General features: G+C 49.5%; 10 protein-coding genes across 10 annotated transcripts; 6 read left to right on the top strand and 4 right to left on the bottom strand.

Moving 5' to 3' along the window:
* Window positions 1-488: 488 nt before the first annotated feature.
* Window positions 489-1,814, top strand: EURHEDRAFT_552996 (uncharacterized protein; the record flags this gene model as incomplete). The annotated part of the gene is made up of 4 exons (XM_040787567.1): window positions 489-678; window positions 738-868; window positions 931-1,307; window positions 1,364-1,814. 4 exons carry the CDS (start codon window positions 489-491, stop codon window positions 1,812-1,814), a joined length of 1,149 nt encoding a protein of 382 aa, XP_040640613.1.
* Window positions 1,815-2,207: 393 nt separating this feature from the next.
* EURHEDRAFT_452164 (FAD-binding oxidoreductase) lies at window positions 2,208-3,976 on the top strand (the record flags this gene model as incomplete). The annotated part of the gene is made up of 6 exons (XM_040784013.1): window positions 2,208-2,489; window positions 2,565-2,668; window positions 2,723-3,068; window positions 3,124-3,359; window positions 3,415-3,780; window positions 3,838-3,976. 6 exons carry the CDS (start codon window positions 2,208-2,210, stop codon window positions 3,974-3,976), a joined length of 1,473 nt encoding a protein of 490 aa, XP_040640612.1.
* Window positions 3,977-4,208: 232 nt separating this feature from the next.
* On the bottom strand, window positions 4,209-5,265 carry EURHEDRAFT_475414 (carbohydrate esterase family 5 protein). Its single transcript, XM_040785405.1, has 3 exons — window positions 4,914-5,265; window positions 4,672-4,862; window positions 4,209-4,618 (listed from the first exon to the last, which is right to left on the bottom strand). Exons 1-3 carry the CDS (start codon window positions 5,206-5,208, stop codon window positions 4,259-4,261), a joined length of 846 nt encoding a protein of 281 aa, XP_040640611.1. The 5' UTR covers window positions 5,209-5,265; the 3' UTR covers window positions 4,209-4,258.
* Window positions 5,266-5,390: 125 nt separating this feature from the next.
* On the bottom strand, window positions 5,391-6,399 carry EURHEDRAFT_410715 (uncharacterized protein). The gene is made up of 2 exons (XM_040781430.1): window positions 5,821-6,399; window positions 5,391-5,767 (listed from the first exon to the last, which is right to left on the bottom strand). The coding sequence occupies exons 1-2, from the start codon at window positions 6,230-6,232 to the stop codon at window positions 5,694-5,696; spliced, it is 486 nt and encodes a 161-aa protein (XP_040640610.1). The 5' UTR covers window positions 6,233-6,399; the 3' UTR covers window positions 5,391-5,693.
* Window positions 6,400-6,596: 197 nt separating this feature from the next.
* EURHEDRAFT_376187 (wax synthase family protein) lies at window positions 6,597-7,694 on the top strand (the record flags this gene model as incomplete). The annotated part of the gene is made up of 1 exon (XM_040778826.1): window positions 6,597-7,694. One exon carries the CDS (start codon window positions 6,597-6,599, stop codon window positions 7,692-7,694), a length of 1,098 nt encoding a protein of 365 aa, XP_040640609.1.
* Window positions 7,695-8,104: 410 nt separating this feature from the next.
* On the top strand, window positions 8,105-9,595 carry EURHEDRAFT_452337 (T6SS phospholipase effector Tle1-like catalytic domain-containing protein; the record flags this gene model as incomplete). The annotated part of the gene is made up of 3 exons (XM_040784021.1): window positions 8,105-8,243; window positions 8,310-9,173; window positions 9,222-9,595. 3 exons carry the CDS (start codon window positions 8,105-8,107, stop codon window positions 9,593-9,595), a joined length of 1,377 nt encoding a protein of 458 aa, XP_040640608.1.
* Window positions 9,596-9,901: 306 nt separating this feature from the next.
* EURHEDRAFT_376185 (uncharacterized protein) lies at window positions 9,902-10,780 on the top strand (the record flags this gene model as incomplete). The annotated part of the gene is made up of 2 exons (XM_040778825.1): window positions 9,902-10,088; window positions 10,137-10,780. 2 exons carry the CDS (start codon window positions 9,902-9,904, stop codon window positions 10,778-10,780), a joined length of 831 nt encoding a protein of 276 aa, XP_040640607.1.
* Window positions 10,781-12,278: 1,498 nt separating this feature from the next.
* Window positions 12,279-12,770, bottom strand: EURHEDRAFT_410711 (uncharacterized protein; the record flags this gene model as incomplete). Its single annotated transcript, XM_040781429.1, has 2 exons — window positions 12,517-12,770; window positions 12,279-12,453 (listed from the first exon to the last, which is right to left on the bottom strand). A coding segment is annotated over exon 1 (222 nt), but the record flags the coding sequence as incomplete, so codon positions are not given.
* An 871-nt stretch (window positions 12,771-13,641) lies between these two features.
* On the top strand, window positions 13,642-14,547 carry EURHEDRAFT_452300 (alpha/beta hydrolase; the record flags this gene model as incomplete). Its single annotated transcript, XM_040784019.1, has 1 exon — window positions 13,642-14,547. One exon carries the CDS (start codon window positions 13,642-13,644, stop codon window positions 14,545-14,547), a length of 906 nt encoding a protein of 301 aa, XP_040640605.1.
* A 17-nt stretch (window positions 14,548-14,564) lies between these two features.
* Window positions 14,565-15,805, bottom strand: EURHEDRAFT_342644 (uncharacterized protein). The gene is made up of 2 exons (XM_040778412.1): window positions 15,703-15,805; window positions 14,565-15,469 (listed from the first exon to the last, which is right to left on the bottom strand). The coding sequence occupies exon 2, from the start codon at window positions 15,408-15,410 to the stop codon at window positions 14,583-14,585; it is 828 nt and encodes a 275-aa protein (XP_040640604.1). The 5' UTR covers window positions 15,411-15,469; window positions 15,703-15,805; the 3' UTR covers window positions 14,565-14,582.
* Between the last annotated feature and the right edge of the window lie 182 nt (window positions 15,806-15,987).

Genomic DNA, 15,987 nt, shown 5'->3' with positions numbered 1-15,987 from the left:
GCTTGTTAGTTTGGGCGAGTCTATCGGGCGAGTTGCCTCGGGAATGGTTCGGGTTTTGCTTAGGGATTCATATGGGCAGAAGGGATGAACTAGGGCTTTGGGGATGTTGCTCCGAAAGTATGTACTCCGTAAGTATTGAGTACTGCGTATGGAGATATAGACTTTCGTATTGAGAGTGAGATGACAATTTCCCCGGAAGTTTGTTGGAATGGTAATGTACTCTTATGTCGTACTACGATGATATTCAACGGTGGTGGGTTTATGTCAGTCAGTCAGTCAGCCAGGTTGATCCCTTTCTTGTTCTTTTTATTATTATTATTATTTCTATTATTGCTGTTGGGCTCCTTTCATTTATTATTATCACCATCCCTCCGTTCGTTCTTCCCTTTCTTCCCTTCCTTTCCTTTTCTGATTGCCGTTTGTTTCGTTCTCTATACTATTATACCCCGGGTTGTCGTACAAAGTACTACACCCATGCAATAACTAAAATGGCCGACGCTCAGATCATCCCGGCCATGAACCCCCCTCCAGGGAAGACATCCAACTTTGTCGACCCGGAGTACCAGGGGACCAAGTTTATTGTTGTGAATTGCATCTTTCTGCCGTTGGCGGTGCTTGCGCTGGCCGTGCGTACCTGGACCAGAGTGTATATTGTGAGGAACTTCCAGGCTGATGATTGTATGTTTTTATCTGGTACCTGGGACACAATGATGTGGGTGCAGGACTGACGGTGACAGACTTGATGATGATGGCTTTACTATTGTCGATTGTCATGACAGCTGTGACATTGGATATGCTCAATTGGGGTCTGGGGAAGCACATGTGGGATGTTCCTGCTATGCCTAATCTCTCGCCATGGTTTATGAAGGTGCGCTTCCGCCCCTACACTGACATGAGACTTGAATAGACGAGTTAACATCGACGCGACAGGAAAACATGATCGCAGCAATCTTCTACTGCGCCGCCACCGGCTTCTGTAAAGTCTCAGTCCTCGTTTTCTACCTCCGCATCTTCCCCAGCCGCTCCTTCCACTTCGCCGTGTGGTTCGTTGTTTTTGTCGCCGTGGGCTACGAGGTCGCTAGTGTGCTCGCTAATGTCTTCGCGTGCACTCCAATTGCGAAGAGCTGGGATGCGACAATCACGGGTGGAAGCTGTATGAACAGACCGGTGTTTTACTTTGCGAATGCGGGATTGGGTATATTTACGGACTTTGCGACGGTGTTGGTGCCGATTCCGTGGTTGTGGAAGTTGCAGATGCCCATGAGGCAGAAGATTGCTGTTGGAGCGATTCTTACGATGGGGTGTTTGTAAGCTTTCCTCCCCCTGCTATCTTGGTTAGAGTGCATGTTGTTAACAAAACCAGTGTCGGCGTCGTCAGCTGCATCCGCCTCTCAACCTTATACATCCTCATGAACTCCCCCGACCTAACCTGGGCGACCACGGACGCCCTGATGTGGTGCGCCATCGAACTCAACCTCGGCATCGTTGGCGGCTGCGTAACAGCAATGCGCCCTTTCGTCCGCCGCTACTTCCCCAAGCTCCTCGGTCTATCATATGGCGGATACGGCTCGTACTCGCATTCGAGGAAATACGGACACCCGCTCAACTCGATTCCAAGGAGCGACAACCCCAACTTTTCAGGATACTTTCAGCAGTACTCTACGAGTACGTGGAAGGGGGGAACTATGGGGGATCGGAATAGTGAGGAGCAGGTGTTGAAGGAGGCGGCAGCGCCGCCGGGGTTGGGGTCGGGTAAGGCGGATGGAATTGTGAGGACGGTGGAGTTTGATGTTGAGGATGGGTTGCGGAAATGATCTATTTCATTACGATGTTTATTTTGTCTTGATTTGCGGATTCATTTTGTTATTTAGCGCGGTGTTGGGGTTTCTTTAGTTCTCCACGGAGATTTGTACTATGTATGCAAATACAAATAATGCAATAACCACGGACCACGGAAACCTGATTCAGGAATTTAATTAAACCCTCCCCCCCGGGCCTGATCTTCGATTTTAGCTTCGGAAATGAGCCCCTTTAGCGCATCTAGCCTACTATTAGTCTGCGCTTAGGACTAGTCCATTCCGACATTTCCCCCGGCCATGCATTCATTTTTCTTATTTACCGGGATTCCCTAAATCCTTTTTCACTTCTTCATACTATATTAACTCTAATATATATATTTTAAATATATATAAAACAAAGCCACCAAAATGCGCCTTTCCACCGCCCTCGCAGCAGCCACCCTAGCCGTCTCGGCCACCGCCAACTCAGGCTGTCAAACCCTGAAGGACTCCCTCCCGGGCTCTGTATACGCCCCCAACACCAACATCTACAAGTATGAGTCTCAAGAGTTTTGGTCCAATACCGAGATTCTCTCGCCGGGATGTGTGTTCCGGCCGAAGTCGGGGGAGCAGTTGGCGAAGGGGGTGAAGGGGCTGGTTGATGCGCGGGCGCAGTTTGCGGTGCGTGGCGGGGGGCATATGGGGATTAAGGTATGTTTTTGGACCTTGTATAGAGACTGTGTCTACTTTGTGTGGTGTGGATGATTGTGCTGATGGTGATGGCAGGGCGCGAATAACATCAACGACGGCGTGTTGATTGTCATGTCTAACTTGACGACTCTGCGTCTGTCGGAGGATGAGTCCTTGCTCTCCGTTGGTCCGGCATACCGGTATGTCCTTCCACCCCCAACTCAATCATAATCCTCACTAATATAAATGCGTAGCTGGTCCGACGTCTACAAATACCTCGAACCCCACGGCCTCGCCGTCCCCGGCGGCCGCATCGGCCCCGTCGGAGTTCCCGGTCTGCTCCTGGCCGGTGGAGTCAACTTCTATGGCAACGAAGTCGGCTGGGCCGCTGACAGTGTGGTCAACTACGAGATTGTACTTGCGGACGGCTCGCTGACGAACGTGAACAAGACGCATCTTCCTGATTTGTTCTGGGCTTTGAAAGGTGGAAGCAGTAACTTTGGTATTGTTACCCGGTTCGATGTTGAGACTATTAAGTCGCCGAAGATCTGGGGTGGTACTTATACGGTCGAGGCGAAGTATCTTGATCAGTTTTTGGAGGTATGCCTTTTTCCCATTTCAAATTGATTTGGTAGGTTGAATGCTAACTGAATAGGCTGCTGCCACGTTCTCGGCCGATATCTCTGACCCCAAGACCCATGTTGTCCCTGCAGTCGTCCCTGGAAAGACTACCATGGCGTCTGTGATTCTGTTCTACGACAGCGACACGATCAGCTACCCCGATGTCTTCAAGCCATTTACCGATATCCCTGCTGTCAGCAACACGCTCGCCTTCAAGACCGTTGGTGAATTTGCCGATGAGACCGCCGCCATGGTCATTCCTCACATCAAGTACACTTCCCCACTCCCCCCCTTATTCCAATTTACCATACTAATATGACGACAGCGACGTCTTCGTCGCCGGAACCGTAACCGGTACCAACCGCGCCGAACTCCTCCAAGGCATCAGCATCATCAACAGCACCTTCTTCGCTGAACTTCCCAAGCTCTACGCCAAGGTCCCCGCCGCAAACCTCACGACCATCCAGCTGGACTGGCAGCCCATTGGCTCTCTGTGGATAGAAGCCTCTGCCAAGCGCGGCGGTAACGCTCTCGGCCTTGACCCTAAGAAGGTGTACTTGTGCTATGCAGAGGTTGTTGAATGGACGGGGAGCAAGTATGATGATGCTGTTATGGAGTGGGTTGAGCAGACTACGGAGAAGATCAATGCTGCTACGGAGAAGGCTGGTCTGTACGACCCGTTTAACTACATGTGAGTTGCCCTTCCCTATCTGGTTCAATTGGGGGCGTGTGGCGCTAACGAGAATAGGGGCGACGCCGCTGGCTTCCAGGAGATTTTCCCGGGCTACGGGCCTGCGAACCACCAGAAGTTGCAATCGATTGCGCAGAAGTATGACCCGTATGGTGTCTTCCAGACTCTGATGCCTGGTGGTTTCAAGGTCTTCTAAGCTGGGCGCGACCAACATAATATGTCTACGGTACGACTGCCGACAGGGTTGTTTTGTATAGTGTCCCATGGCATGTCTTTTAGAGTTTACAGAGTAGTACATGGCTATTAGCTATGCTAATATAGTAATAATACCGTTACTTATCCACTGTGGTTTGTTATTACGGTCAATCCAGTGCTGTATTCGTTTAGTCTACAGGGTCGGTCTAACAATCATCATTTATACCATTCATCTCACTCCTTCAATTTCTCTAACCTCAGCGAAGTATATACAAATCCCAACCTAAGAGGTGCTTACACCAGAAGCATCCACCAAAAACTTGGCCGCCTCCTCCGCATTCTTCCCATAACTCAAATGCGCCATAACATTCCCCCCATTCAAACAAACCGGATCACCCTGCGCACAGAACTCCTTCCTCTTACTATCATCCAACTTCCCCACACTCTGCGCCTTAAATGGGTCTCCGAACAGCACAGCTCCGGAGATCTGGTCCGCAGACAGCGAGTTGGCTGCGTTGTGCACGACCATGCTGCCTTGCGAGTAGCCGCCGAGCACGACTTTGGTGTTGGGGCATTGCTTTAGGGCTTGTTTGACGAGGGAGGCCATCTTCGGGCCGCCAGAGGAGCCCATAGAGGCGTTACCCTGTTTTATTTATTATTATACTTGCTATAGGGGTGAGGGGAGGGAGGACGTACGGCGGCATCAGCGGGGTAGTCCACACCCTGTACGGTGACCTTGTTGTTGGTTTGGGAGGCTAGTTGCTTGGCAACAGGTGGTCCGACGACAGAGCCCATGTTGCCCATTTCGGTGGTGCCGCGGGCGAAGATGAATGTCAAGGGCTGGCATCCGTCGTTGTCGGTGACACCATTTTCGGTGCTTCCGCCGACTTTATTTTTTCAGCCAGTGTTCATTTAACCAGAGATAAAGGGAGGAGTACCAGAGGAAGATCCACCTAAGAGATCACTAAAGTCACCAAGGGCATCTGTTCCCTGAGCAGAGGTGGTAGTTGAGGTCGACGACGGGGTCGATGCAGCGCCGGACGCGGAGCTGGTGCCAGAGCTGGAGTCGGATCCAGAGGAGCCAGACGATCCGGAACCCCCGCCAAACAAGTCACCGAATCCGGAGCCGGAGCTTGAATCACCAAAGCCGGGGAAGAGGCCACGCTCTTCGCGCTGAGTGGGAGCCGTTAGGGCTGTGCTGGCGAGGGCGATGAGGGTGAGGGAGTACTTCATTTTGAGTGAGTGGGTGGGATAATAAAAGAATGAATAAATTAAGAGACCTGCTCTGATGAAGAATGAATGATTGACAGATGGAAACGTTCGAGAAACGAAGAGAATTTATACTTGGAGCTTACAGATCTGATACAACCTTACAAATATGTTTTAGCAGATATCCTCGGTTCGGCACTTGATCTGATACAGGACCCTAGTCAGATCCCATTAATGGGTGTTACTATAGACTAGGCTGAAGTAGGGCCGATAATTAATCTGAAATGAATCCTCAAATTTGGGATTTCCTATTTGGGTAATCTCCGTTGTATCCATACTCCAGGTACACCAATCGCATGAAAGAACACATAAAAGAGCATACACCGTGAAAATAACAAAGTCATAGAAAGGTCGCATAAGAACATAGAGATATCAAAGGAAATAATGGCCAAGACAACACCAAACACCGCCGCCTGCATCTATAAACCGAACCGAATCGAATGTCTAATCTATTGCTTCATGATGCTGCGCAGCTGCTGGATATCTCCCTGATCGACGTTGGTGTACTTCAAGCTCGAGGAGCCTATATATTATTAGCATCGAATATGTCACCTGAGAGGTTAAAGAGAAACTCACTCATAGGAATAGGACCGTGCGCACCCGGGTTGTCACCCAAGAAAACAGTCGCCAGAGTCATGCAAGTCGCCGGCACATTGCCAATGGTAACAGTGTTGCCATCGAACTTGAAGCTAACCGTGACATCCTTGAGCTGGCCCTTGCACTGGGTGGCCGCGGGCTCGGGCAGACCAGCGAACGGGTCATCGTCACGGGCTTGGAGGTAGGCGTGCTCATCAAAGTGGTCGCCGTCGAGGGTGATCAGGGTACGACGGGAGTTGTTCTGGACTTCATCGTTGATGCTGGAGCCGGCATCGACAGCACCCTTGACCAGACGGACGCCGATTCTGGCGAGGCCACCGATGGGAGCGGGGCAAATTTGGAGGAAAGAGGCGAAGAGGGCGATGACGAGGGCGGCGAAGACGGTCTTCATTTTGATGGTTGTGTTTTGTACTGGGGTGGAGAGAGATAGAAAGATGGATTGAGATTGAGAGTGATGATTATTTGATTCTTTGGTTGATTGATTGATTGAGCTGTTGATGATGATGAGAATTGAGATGATATGTAACCTTCTTTTATAACATTTGGTTGCCATTCGGCCCCATGGCAGTGAATCCAAAATGTGCCTGGGGGGATTGGAATAGATTGGGGCCGATTCCTAATTTGGAAAATACGAGGCTATCCAAGGCACATATTCAAGGCATACTGCTAACGCCCCCAATGTCGCAGTTCGCCTAAACAAAGATATATGGCGATGGATGAAGGATTCGTCTGAATCGCACTGAACCGCAAGCACCATGTTACTTCCAGTATTCTCGTTTCTAATATCCGTGTTTTTCGTGTCTATCGCTCTCCACCACACAACCCGCCTCTGGTCGCTCCCATTCATCCTTCTCCCATCTTACATTTCTCTAATAACCTCCAACCAACTTGAGGACATTGCAGACCTCTGGGCCATTGGTCTCGCTGTGTATTTCATTCATGTCACATCGCTGCTGTATTTCGAGCAATGGGTTGTTCCGCGCCCGTCGCCGGACAAGCGATATGATTTTGCCGCAGCATACAAGCTCTGGAGCAATCCCCAGTTTCTAAAAACAGCACGACAGGTACCCGGTGCGCATACAGTCGATCGTGATTATGACCCTCCACAGAGTCGGGTCCGTTTCACCATCGTGCGCGTGGCACGTATCACACTGCACCTGTCGCTTATGCACCTATGGACAACATACATATTCCCAGGCCCGTTCCTGCCCCTGACGGCCGACGACTTCTCCCCGATTAAGGAAATTTACTTTCGCCGGTTACTGTCAGGTACCATAACCTACCGAGAGACGGCAATCCGCTCCCTCAGCGCAATCGACTGGATTTGGACTGCCTACCTCACCCTGGACTGCTCCCACGACGCCCTCGGCATATTCTTCACCGTTATCCTCCGCCTCGACAACACCACTGACTGGCAAACCCCCCTTTTCGGCTCCCCGGGCAAGGCATACACTCTTCGCGGCTTCTGGGGCCGTTTCTGGCACCGCCTCGTTTACCGGGCGTATACGAACTACGGGCGATGCGTGGGGCAACGGGTTTTGCGGCTGCGGCCGGGTAGCGTGGCGGAGCGGTGGTGGTGCGTGTTTGTGGTTTTTGCGATCAGCGGGTGTTCGCACGCGGTTGTAATGCGGTGGGTTTGGGGGAGTGGTGGGTGGAGGGAGGTATGGTTTTTCGGTGTGAATTTCGTCGGGGGTGCGGTTGAGAGTGTTGTTGTGAAGTGGACCAAGGGGAGGGTGTCGTTCAGGGGATGGGGATGCAGGATCCTTGGGTTCTTGTGGGTCTTTGGGTTCTTTTTCTGGAGTGTACCGAAGCGGGAGTATCCGAATATCCACGCGTTGCTTTCTACAATATGACAGGACAGTTTGCTATGATTCTATACAGTTTTTGATCAACATGCATACCCCGTATTACCAATGCCAATGAATGCCAATGCCTCCGCCACGAATGCCTCTTTTAGTGCCTCGGCAAACACATATTATATCACATTCCGCTCGGACTCTCGACTCAATGAACTTAGACTTCAAAGACTCGTCAGCAAGGCCCGTACTTGTATATCACAGCCTTAGTGACTCGATATGATATCAGGGGAACATCAGGGTACGGGGTGAAGGTGAACCGGGCGTGATCATCAGGCCGATCCATAAACTATCAGCTTACTTACCGGTTCTGGAAGACCGTTCGACTTTATAAATACCGTGTCCTCGCCAGTGTCATATAGAAGAATTCTTTTCGAACAGTATTACCATCAGTATAGCGTATAATCATGGAAAAAGAACAAGAAAACGGAAGAGAGCTCGTCCTCTGCTTCGATGGCACAGGGAACACATTCCGTGCCGACGGAGGTGAAAGCAACATCCTCAAGATCTTCCGCCTCCTAGACCGAAATAAGGAGAATCGCTACTGTTACTATCAGCGTATGCTCCTTCTCCTTCCATCTATCCTCGGCCAGAATGCTAACAAACGAAAAGCCGGCATCGGCACCGAAATCTCCCCCAGCAGCCTCGCAAACCTTGCCCTCCGTCCAACCACGAAACTCAACACCCAGAAAGCCCTCGACCTCGCCCTCGCAACCTCCTTCAACAAACATGTCATCGGCGGATACCGGTTTCTCGCGCGCCGATGGAAACCAGGAGCGAAAATCTACCTCTTCGGCTTCTCGCGGGGTGCGTATACAGCGCGCTTCCTGAACGAGATGCTCGATTATGTCGGGTTGATCAGTGCCGATAATGAAGAATTGATTCCGTTTGTCTGGGAGGCGTTTACGGATTGGAAGTTTGCGCCGCAGTCGCATAGGAGACGGCATCGGGCATATGAGATTTTGCGGATTAGTAGAGAGACGATGTGCCGGCCGATCGACAGAGTCCATTTCCTCGGCCTCTTCGACACGGTCAACAGCGTGGCTGAGTTTGAGAAGAGCAGTGGGAATAGCGGGAGTACGAATTTGAATGCTTGTCAGCCGCGACCGATCATCACTCGCCATGCGGTTAGTATCGACGAGCGACGAATTAAATTCCAGCCTGTGCTATTCGCCAACGAATCGGGCATCAAGCGTCGCCGACCGATCATATACGAGCAAACCGAGGAAGCCTTCGCGGCAGACTCAGACGGTCCCGAGGACGACGCACCAACAGATATCGAAGAGATCTACTTCGCAGGCGATCACAGCGACGTCGGCGGAGGCTGGCGACCGGACAGAGAAAACAACGAGCTATATCCCACATCGCACATCCCGCTCGCCTGGATGGTAAACGAAGCCGCGCGCGCAGGCCTAACCTTCGACGAGAAGAAGATCGAGCAACTAACGCCTGACTTATGGGAGGTGACTTCCCCAGGTCAAACGCCCACATCACCAACAGCCACAGAAACAACACTCTGCCAAGTCCAAGATACAGTCCGGACGGCAGAGACAGCCCAAATCCACGACTCGCTCGATTTCGACTCCGGGAAAGGCCTCACAACGTTCTTCTGGCGACTGTTGGAGTATTTACCGTTTAAGAGACCCGCCGTTCAGCCCAACGGGTCAATTGTCATGACTCGCTGGCACACCCATGGTTTGCGACGGCCGCTCCCGAAGCAGGCCATGGTTCATGGGAGTGTTGTAAGACGCTTGCGCAAGGACCCGGAGTATCGGCCGTATAACTTGGGATTGGGGCTGAAGCCGAATATGCAAGATCGGAGGGAGGAGGACCGGGATATTGGGAAGTGGAAATGTGTTAGTGGGGATGGGTTGAGGGAGTATTGGGTTAGGGGTTGATTGCAACATCGATACTATTATTATGAGCTCTGTATATTATGTACTATTTTGGTTAATATTATGATTAATTTTGGGATACTTGGTGTTATGTACAGCCTCTTTTAGCTAAATATTTATTTGCAAGTCTCACTTAGCCTTGTGGTTAGGCCCCAAATATCAGGAATGGGGCCGAAACCAATCGGGGGCTATACAATTCAGCCTCGTTCGGTGTATGGAGTATGGCTCATGATAAATAGACCCTGAATCCGCTTCGATCGCAAACAACCATTCAAAGAAAATTTACCTACAATAAAGCAATATCTCAAAATGCATTACCAATTCATCCTTATCAGCACCCTCACCACCATCGCCTTCGCGGCCCCTGCTCCCCCGAACCTCCGCTCAACAAGTACGACAACGACCACTACTATCACAAACACAACCCTGAATAAGCCTACTACACACATCGGAACTCCTAAATTTGCACACATCCCTATCTCCATTCCTGATCAGCGTAAGTTACTCCAATTCAACGATCCAAAGTCCACACTAACAGTCACAGGTCCCCCACATCAATTCAGCCCCAACATCCACCCAATCTACACCCCAACTGTCCGTCCCGATGCCAGAACTGAGCCCGGCCGGAACCCACTATTCTCGCGCAGTCGGCGCGAGGACAAGATAAAGCGCGATGACGCCCAGATCCCAGCACTTGCCGCGGCAATACGCGGCGTCGCAGAGAGTCTCAAAAAAAGGCAGCAACAGCAGGAGCATCAAAATACACGACGTGCCGATCTCCCAAATTACCTTCTTCCTGACAATATTCAAACCAGCTACCACCCCGCTGGCTGGCAAGCTGATCCGGAGGAAGTGCTTAACAACCGCGCGGTGGATAACGAGATCTATGTTTCGGAGGATGCTCTTTATGCGTCTGAGCATCCTTTTCAGCGGAACGAACAGCGCGGGGTGGATGTGGATGAGGGCCTTGTCGCGTCTTATAAACATCTTGCTACGGAGGCCAAGAGTGAGGTTGATGCTAGAGGGCTTCCTTTGCAGCAGAGGGGGATTGATGAGGTTGATGATGATGATGAAAAGGAGGAGGAAGAGGAGGAGGAGGAGGGGGAATACAATACCGTTGAGGATGGGTATATGAGCGGCAATGTGCGACGCGATGATGGCTATGATGGTGAGATACAGGATTATTGATGTTATGGGCCAAGATATGCCAGTGCCGGATTATAACTAGTCGGTGATGACAAGGTCAATACGACATGGATGGATTATGGCATTACAGGCGATATGGAGTTCGGGTTGGGTTTCTGTACTAAAATTAGCGCTTTCTTGTTGTTTGATTTAATCGAACCGAATTAACGAATATTTTCTTTCATCTATATTCTATGTAGGCTCCCATGGGTATACGGGGACAAAGTACTTAAATCAAATGCGAATTTGCTTAACACATAGATGAGCAGTCAGAGACAGGGCAAAGATACCCAAAGCACGAGAAAAATTAAATGGTATTCCGTGTTGTTCTAAATGACTATTAGCGGCTGGTACACGAACATCTGGGCTTCATACCTGTTTGTCCGTTCTCATGGGCGGGTAACATACTTTTTATATTCGACCTTATATCCGTTGTCCAACCTAGCGTCATACTTCTGGACGAAGGTCATCGAAGAATAACTTGGAAAGAGCCATTGTTATTGCGAACGAAATTCAACGCGATAGCTTTCATCAGATGATGGAAGGTGTATCTCTCTTAACAGTCTTCCGCATCAAAGATACTGCTCCGCTGCCTCTCCGGATGTATCTTCTGCATTTCCAAGAATGAAATGATGTAGTCAACGGAAATATGGTAGACATCAGTAGGAGTGTAGTTGTTTACGTTGCTTGTCGGATTAATTCGTCCAATTTCTGAGTCAATAATGGCCCTTCAATTGACAAATTCCCGGCTCCATCCAGGCGCAGACTTCCATTATGGTCAAATTTGAGCTTCCAGGGTTCCAGTAAAATAGCCGCCATTTCACCATATAGTATCGCCAGCGTCTTTTTATCAATATCCGGGCTAAGAATAAGCTACTTGTCATCATCTTCTGTCTTCACCACGCGGAGGATTTGTGATATCGGAACCCCTTAACCCAATTAATGATAATAAACGGCCCAAGGCCACTTGGGTTATCCTCTGCCTTCCCATTAGCAATAACTTGTGGCACCTGGGATATTGGTATTCTCTGCAATATACCTCATAAAAGCCACCTCATCCAGCACTTTCTCATCTAAAAAAATGGACTTTCCAGGAATAGGGAACCGAACCAGCCAATCTTCCCTCATGCCGTCCCAATAAAGGAGAAGGCTGAAATTGAAAGAATCAGCGTGTGAAGAGCGATGATTGCAATCGTCACATTTCCGGTATTTATTCGCCAGCTCGGAGTTTCCCTCGTAGTCCTATTGCCTCTGCATATTGCAACGTTTGTCTGCGGAAACCAATGTCGTCGAGTTCCATTGACTTGAGAATTAAGCACCAGTGGAGATAGTACCTTTCGGGACACAAGGATATTGAAAGCAAGCAGCTGGTAGTTAGCCGATACGGTGAAAAACTGATTGGAGGAACGAAGGAGATGGAAAAAGAGTGAAATTCCACCAAAGGCAGTAGCCAGAACAAACAAATAAACAGTAGCCAACACACCAATCACAGTATTTGACGCCAATATAACCCTCGAGGCGAAGAGAATAAATGCTATAACTAAATCGCCAATTAAAAAACAATAATGAAATTGATCCGAAGTGCAGTCACACAATGTGTTCCATTCTAGAAGATTCGCTCAAAGACAGGCACTGCCCCTTTAGCAACAAATGATAAAGGCACAGTTATCTCAATCCTGTTGAAAAGATTAACCTCCCTCTAAGCACAAAATCGTCAAAAGTTGAAGGAGGCAACTAACATGAAGATCGACTCTCCGGGGCAGGAGATGCTCGAGCGCTGCTCCCGTCCTTGAGTCTGTTCCTCTTTGTAGCACATCCAGCCTTGGACAGAAGTTCCATATTTGATTGATCTGATAAGCCATCGGTTATGGCAGCACGGTCCCGAGGGTCGATTTCTTTCGGTTTATCGTCATGCTCGACCGACTGCCTGGGAATTTGGTTGGCTTGCTGATTTAAGCTCATTGGAAGACTCTAAACGAGTTGAGGATATGCTGATATGCCTTGAATCGAATAGCAATAGGTGGAAGACCTGAAGACTGTAAGCGCCGTGGCATATTCGCTACTTATAACACTTAATTACACTTACCGTCCACTTTTGCATATGCCAGATAAATTATCTCAGGAATTCTAAACCTCTTCGCTGGCCATGATTGCCTCGTTATCTGCTAATAATTGGTAATTTTTGTATCAGTCTAGCCGGGTCATTGCTGGCCGTGAATGTAGGAGGCGCTAATCTACCCTGACTTGTTGTACATGCGTCAGTCGTACAGTGCTCAACTTGTGTTACTAGCAAATATGCAGGAACCAGTCAGCCACATGCTCGCTGTGTTTTCCTGGAATTGCAGAGTTGAATACCTGAGGTATGTATTGTCCAGGTCGGTGGGTCTAACCTTAATAGGAATAATCTATGGAAAGCTCCACTTCCGCATCATGGGGATCCACTATTCCTAAAGAGGAATGACAGTTCGCATTCGACGTCCTGGTATGCATAATCCTGTTAATGTTGGTGGACGTTGTATCATATTCACCTCATTAAGCTATTCAGATCTCTTTCTATGGCCTAGCGGTATGTATGGGTTCCACTGATTTCCCGAATAAGTACTATGAAGCTACAATGACCTCAGAACTTTGAGCTTCCTGCATCCAAACAACTTGGGTAGTTCCAGACCTTGCGACCAAGGGCCAATCTGGGGTTAGCTTAGGCATTATGCGGGGTTTTCTATGACATTTTCCAAACTATAATCAGTTGCCAGCGAACGTCAGCCCATGCTCACTCAACCTATAAGTATGGCCCCCCTTAAGGACACTGCTACCTCCCGTTATGATCAATTCATTCTAATTAAACGCATGTTATAACTCACAAAATGACCTCCGTCTCAATTCCCAAGGGAACAATCAAGCTCTCCGGGCTCCTCTTCAAGCCCTCCAAACCCTTCACCCCCAAGACCCCCGCCCTAATCATTGTCCATCCGGGCGGCGGCGTCAAAGAACAAACAGCAAGCACCTATGCCAAAAAGCTCTCTGAAGGACACGGCGTCACAACAGTTGCCTTTGATGCCTCCCATCAAGGTGCCAGCGAGGGCGAGCCCCGCTTCCTCGAAGACCCAAATGCTCGAGTCAGCGATATCTGGAGTGTTGTCGATTACCTCGAGCGCCTTGACACGGTTGATCCAGGGAAAATTGGTATAGTGGGTATCTGTGCTGGAGGTGGGTATGCCGTTGCAGCCGCAAAGGCCGATCACCGGATAAAGTGTGTTGCGACGGTTAGTTTGGTGAACATTGGTGACTCAGGGAGATATGGATGGTATGGACAGGATGCACCCGCGAAGCAGCGTGATATCATTGTAAAGGCTGCAAAGCAGATCAGTGCTGAGGGTAAGGGAGCTGAGTATGAGGTTGTGCCTTATGTGCCATCGAAGCTGGAGGATAGTACGCCTGTCGATCTAAGGGAAGCGCATGAATATTATCTTACGAAGAGGGGACAGCATCCGCGTGCACAAAATAAGATGCTTTTGCGGAGTGTGCCGCGGATTTTGACTTTTGATGCGTTTAGTCTGGCTGACTTGTACTTGAAGCAGCCTGTGTTGTTGATCGCGGGGGAAAAGGCTGGGTCAAGATGGCATACTGAAAAGTTGGATGAGTTGATTTCCTATGTTACTGAGAAAGTCATCGTGCCCGAGGCGAGGCATGTGGACTTTTATGATCAGGATGAGTTTGTTGATCCGGCTGTGTTAAAGGTCGCCCAGTTTATGAAAGCCAGACTTGTTTGATTTGGTATCTGTATACTAGCAAGAATCACGAGCGATCATTCCTTGCGATACATGATATCCGTTCTCATCGTATACTTAACCCCCTGAAAGACAGAATCTCCACTGTGCAGCAGATCTCTATGCTGGAACACCAACACCGACCCAGCCTTGGGAAACACTCGAACCTGCACATCCTGCTGCTCATACCGAGGGAAAAATGAGGTCGCACCGCCCAGAAGCTTCCCATTAATGTCCCGGTTAAACGCACCGTCTCCTTTTTCCTTCCATAAGCTCGCGACCCTCTCCTCCTCCTTCCTCAACTCCTCGAGATCCTGCTCCCCCTCCCCATTCAAATAAAGATGAATCGTATAAAACGACCTCTCCTTCCCATCAGGCGTCTTATACATCGCATCCCAATGCGGACGAAAGTACTCCCCGCCCTCATATCTTAAAAACCGCAACCGCTCATTCAGCCTCGAAAGTCTGTACACTGTCCCTTGTTTCACAAACAGTTTGTCCTCGACCCGGTCAATTCCGAGTCCCTGCAAAAACGGCATTATTCTGTTCACCAGTTTATCGGCCAGTTCGGGGCTGTCGAACAGGATTCGGCCGCAATTTCGCGTGTCTGTTGCTAGTGTTTGTTTGCCGTTGCCTGCGTTGATCATCGCGCGTGCCCATGTTGGTGTTGCAGAAGTGTCATTGGGAGGTAAGGTCGATGCTTCTGCGAGCCGGATGAGCTCATTGCATTCTGCTTCGGTGAGAATGTTGTCGATGACAGCGGCGAAGGAATTGGCGAAGGTGGGGATTGGAGGGTTGGTGGTTGTAAAGTCGATGATGTGGGCTGAGGCGTTTGGAGGGGCCTCAGGAGGGAGAAAATTGTCCATTTTGGATCTATTTTTGTTGAATGCAAGTTGTAGAGTGGTAGAAGTTGCCTAATATAGTACTTGATGAGGCTCAAGTCAGCTGACAGTTGGCAATGAATCATAACATGTAGGTCGTATTTGAGTGGATGTAATTGGTCGGGAGATCCGAATATTTTCCATATCAGGATACAGCATGTCAAGTCCAAATGGAACATACATTCTTGCAGAACCCTTTTTTGGACAGGACTGCGTTGTACAGAATAACGATTCACTATTACAGGCAACCACAGCTTGAGCCACAATGTTCACCTACCATATAGATATCCACACCTTCCACCCACCAAGGAATTATTGATCGTGCATCCACGATAGCCAACATGCATTTCTCGAATCTGCCAGTTGCCATATAATTTGCCATCGCCGAGCAGGTCGGTGAGGAATCGGGCATCAATGTCCTGAGTCATTCAAGCCGCTGCCTCCATCAGATCTTGAATCCGTTCCTGTATCAGTACAATATCCGTTACTACAATGGCTGGGGCATGTGCAGGGCAATCCACCTAGACTGCGAAGCTGCACTGTTGAAGTTTATTGCTCACTG

Source organism: Aspergillus ruber (assembly GCF_000600275.1).
Source record: "Aspergillus ruber CBS 135680 unplaced genomic scaffold scaffold00007, whole genome shotgun sequence".
Classification (NCBI taxonomy): domain Eukaryota; kingdom Fungi; phylum Ascomycota; class Eurotiomycetes; order Eurotiales; family Aspergillaceae; genus Aspergillus; species Aspergillus ruber.
Note: the sequence above shows the minus strand (reverse complement) of the source record. Positions and strands in the feature narration are given on the sequence as shown.

Excerpts from the sequence above, each read along its gene's own strand:
- EURHEDRAFT_475414 (XM_040785405.1), bottom strand. The coding sequence starts at position 5,208 with ATGAAGTACTCCCTCACCCTCATCGCCCTCGCCAGCACAGCCCTAACG. Across the intron at positions 4,863-4,913 it reads CTTAGGTGGATCTTCCTCTG|TCGGCGGAAGCACCGAAAAT; the intron begins GTACTCCTCCCT and ends GAAAAAATAAAG. Across the intron at positions 4,619-4,671 it reads ACTACCCCGCTGATGCCGCC|GGTAACGCCTCTATGGGCTC; the intron begins GTACGTCCTCCC and ends TAAATAAAACAG.
- EURHEDRAFT_410715 (XM_040781430.1), bottom strand. The coding sequence starts at position 6,232 with ATGAAGACCGTCTTCGCCGCCCTCGTCATCGCCCTCTTCGCCTCTTTC. Across the intron at positions 5,768-5,820 it reads GCACGGTCCTATTCCTATGA|GCTCCTCGAGCTTGAAGTAC; the intron begins GTGAGTTTCTCT and ends AATAATATATAG.
- EURHEDRAFT_342644 (XM_040778412.1), bottom strand. The coding sequence starts at position 15,410 with ATGGACAATTTTCTCCCTCCTGAGGCCCCTCCAAACGCCTCAGCCCAC.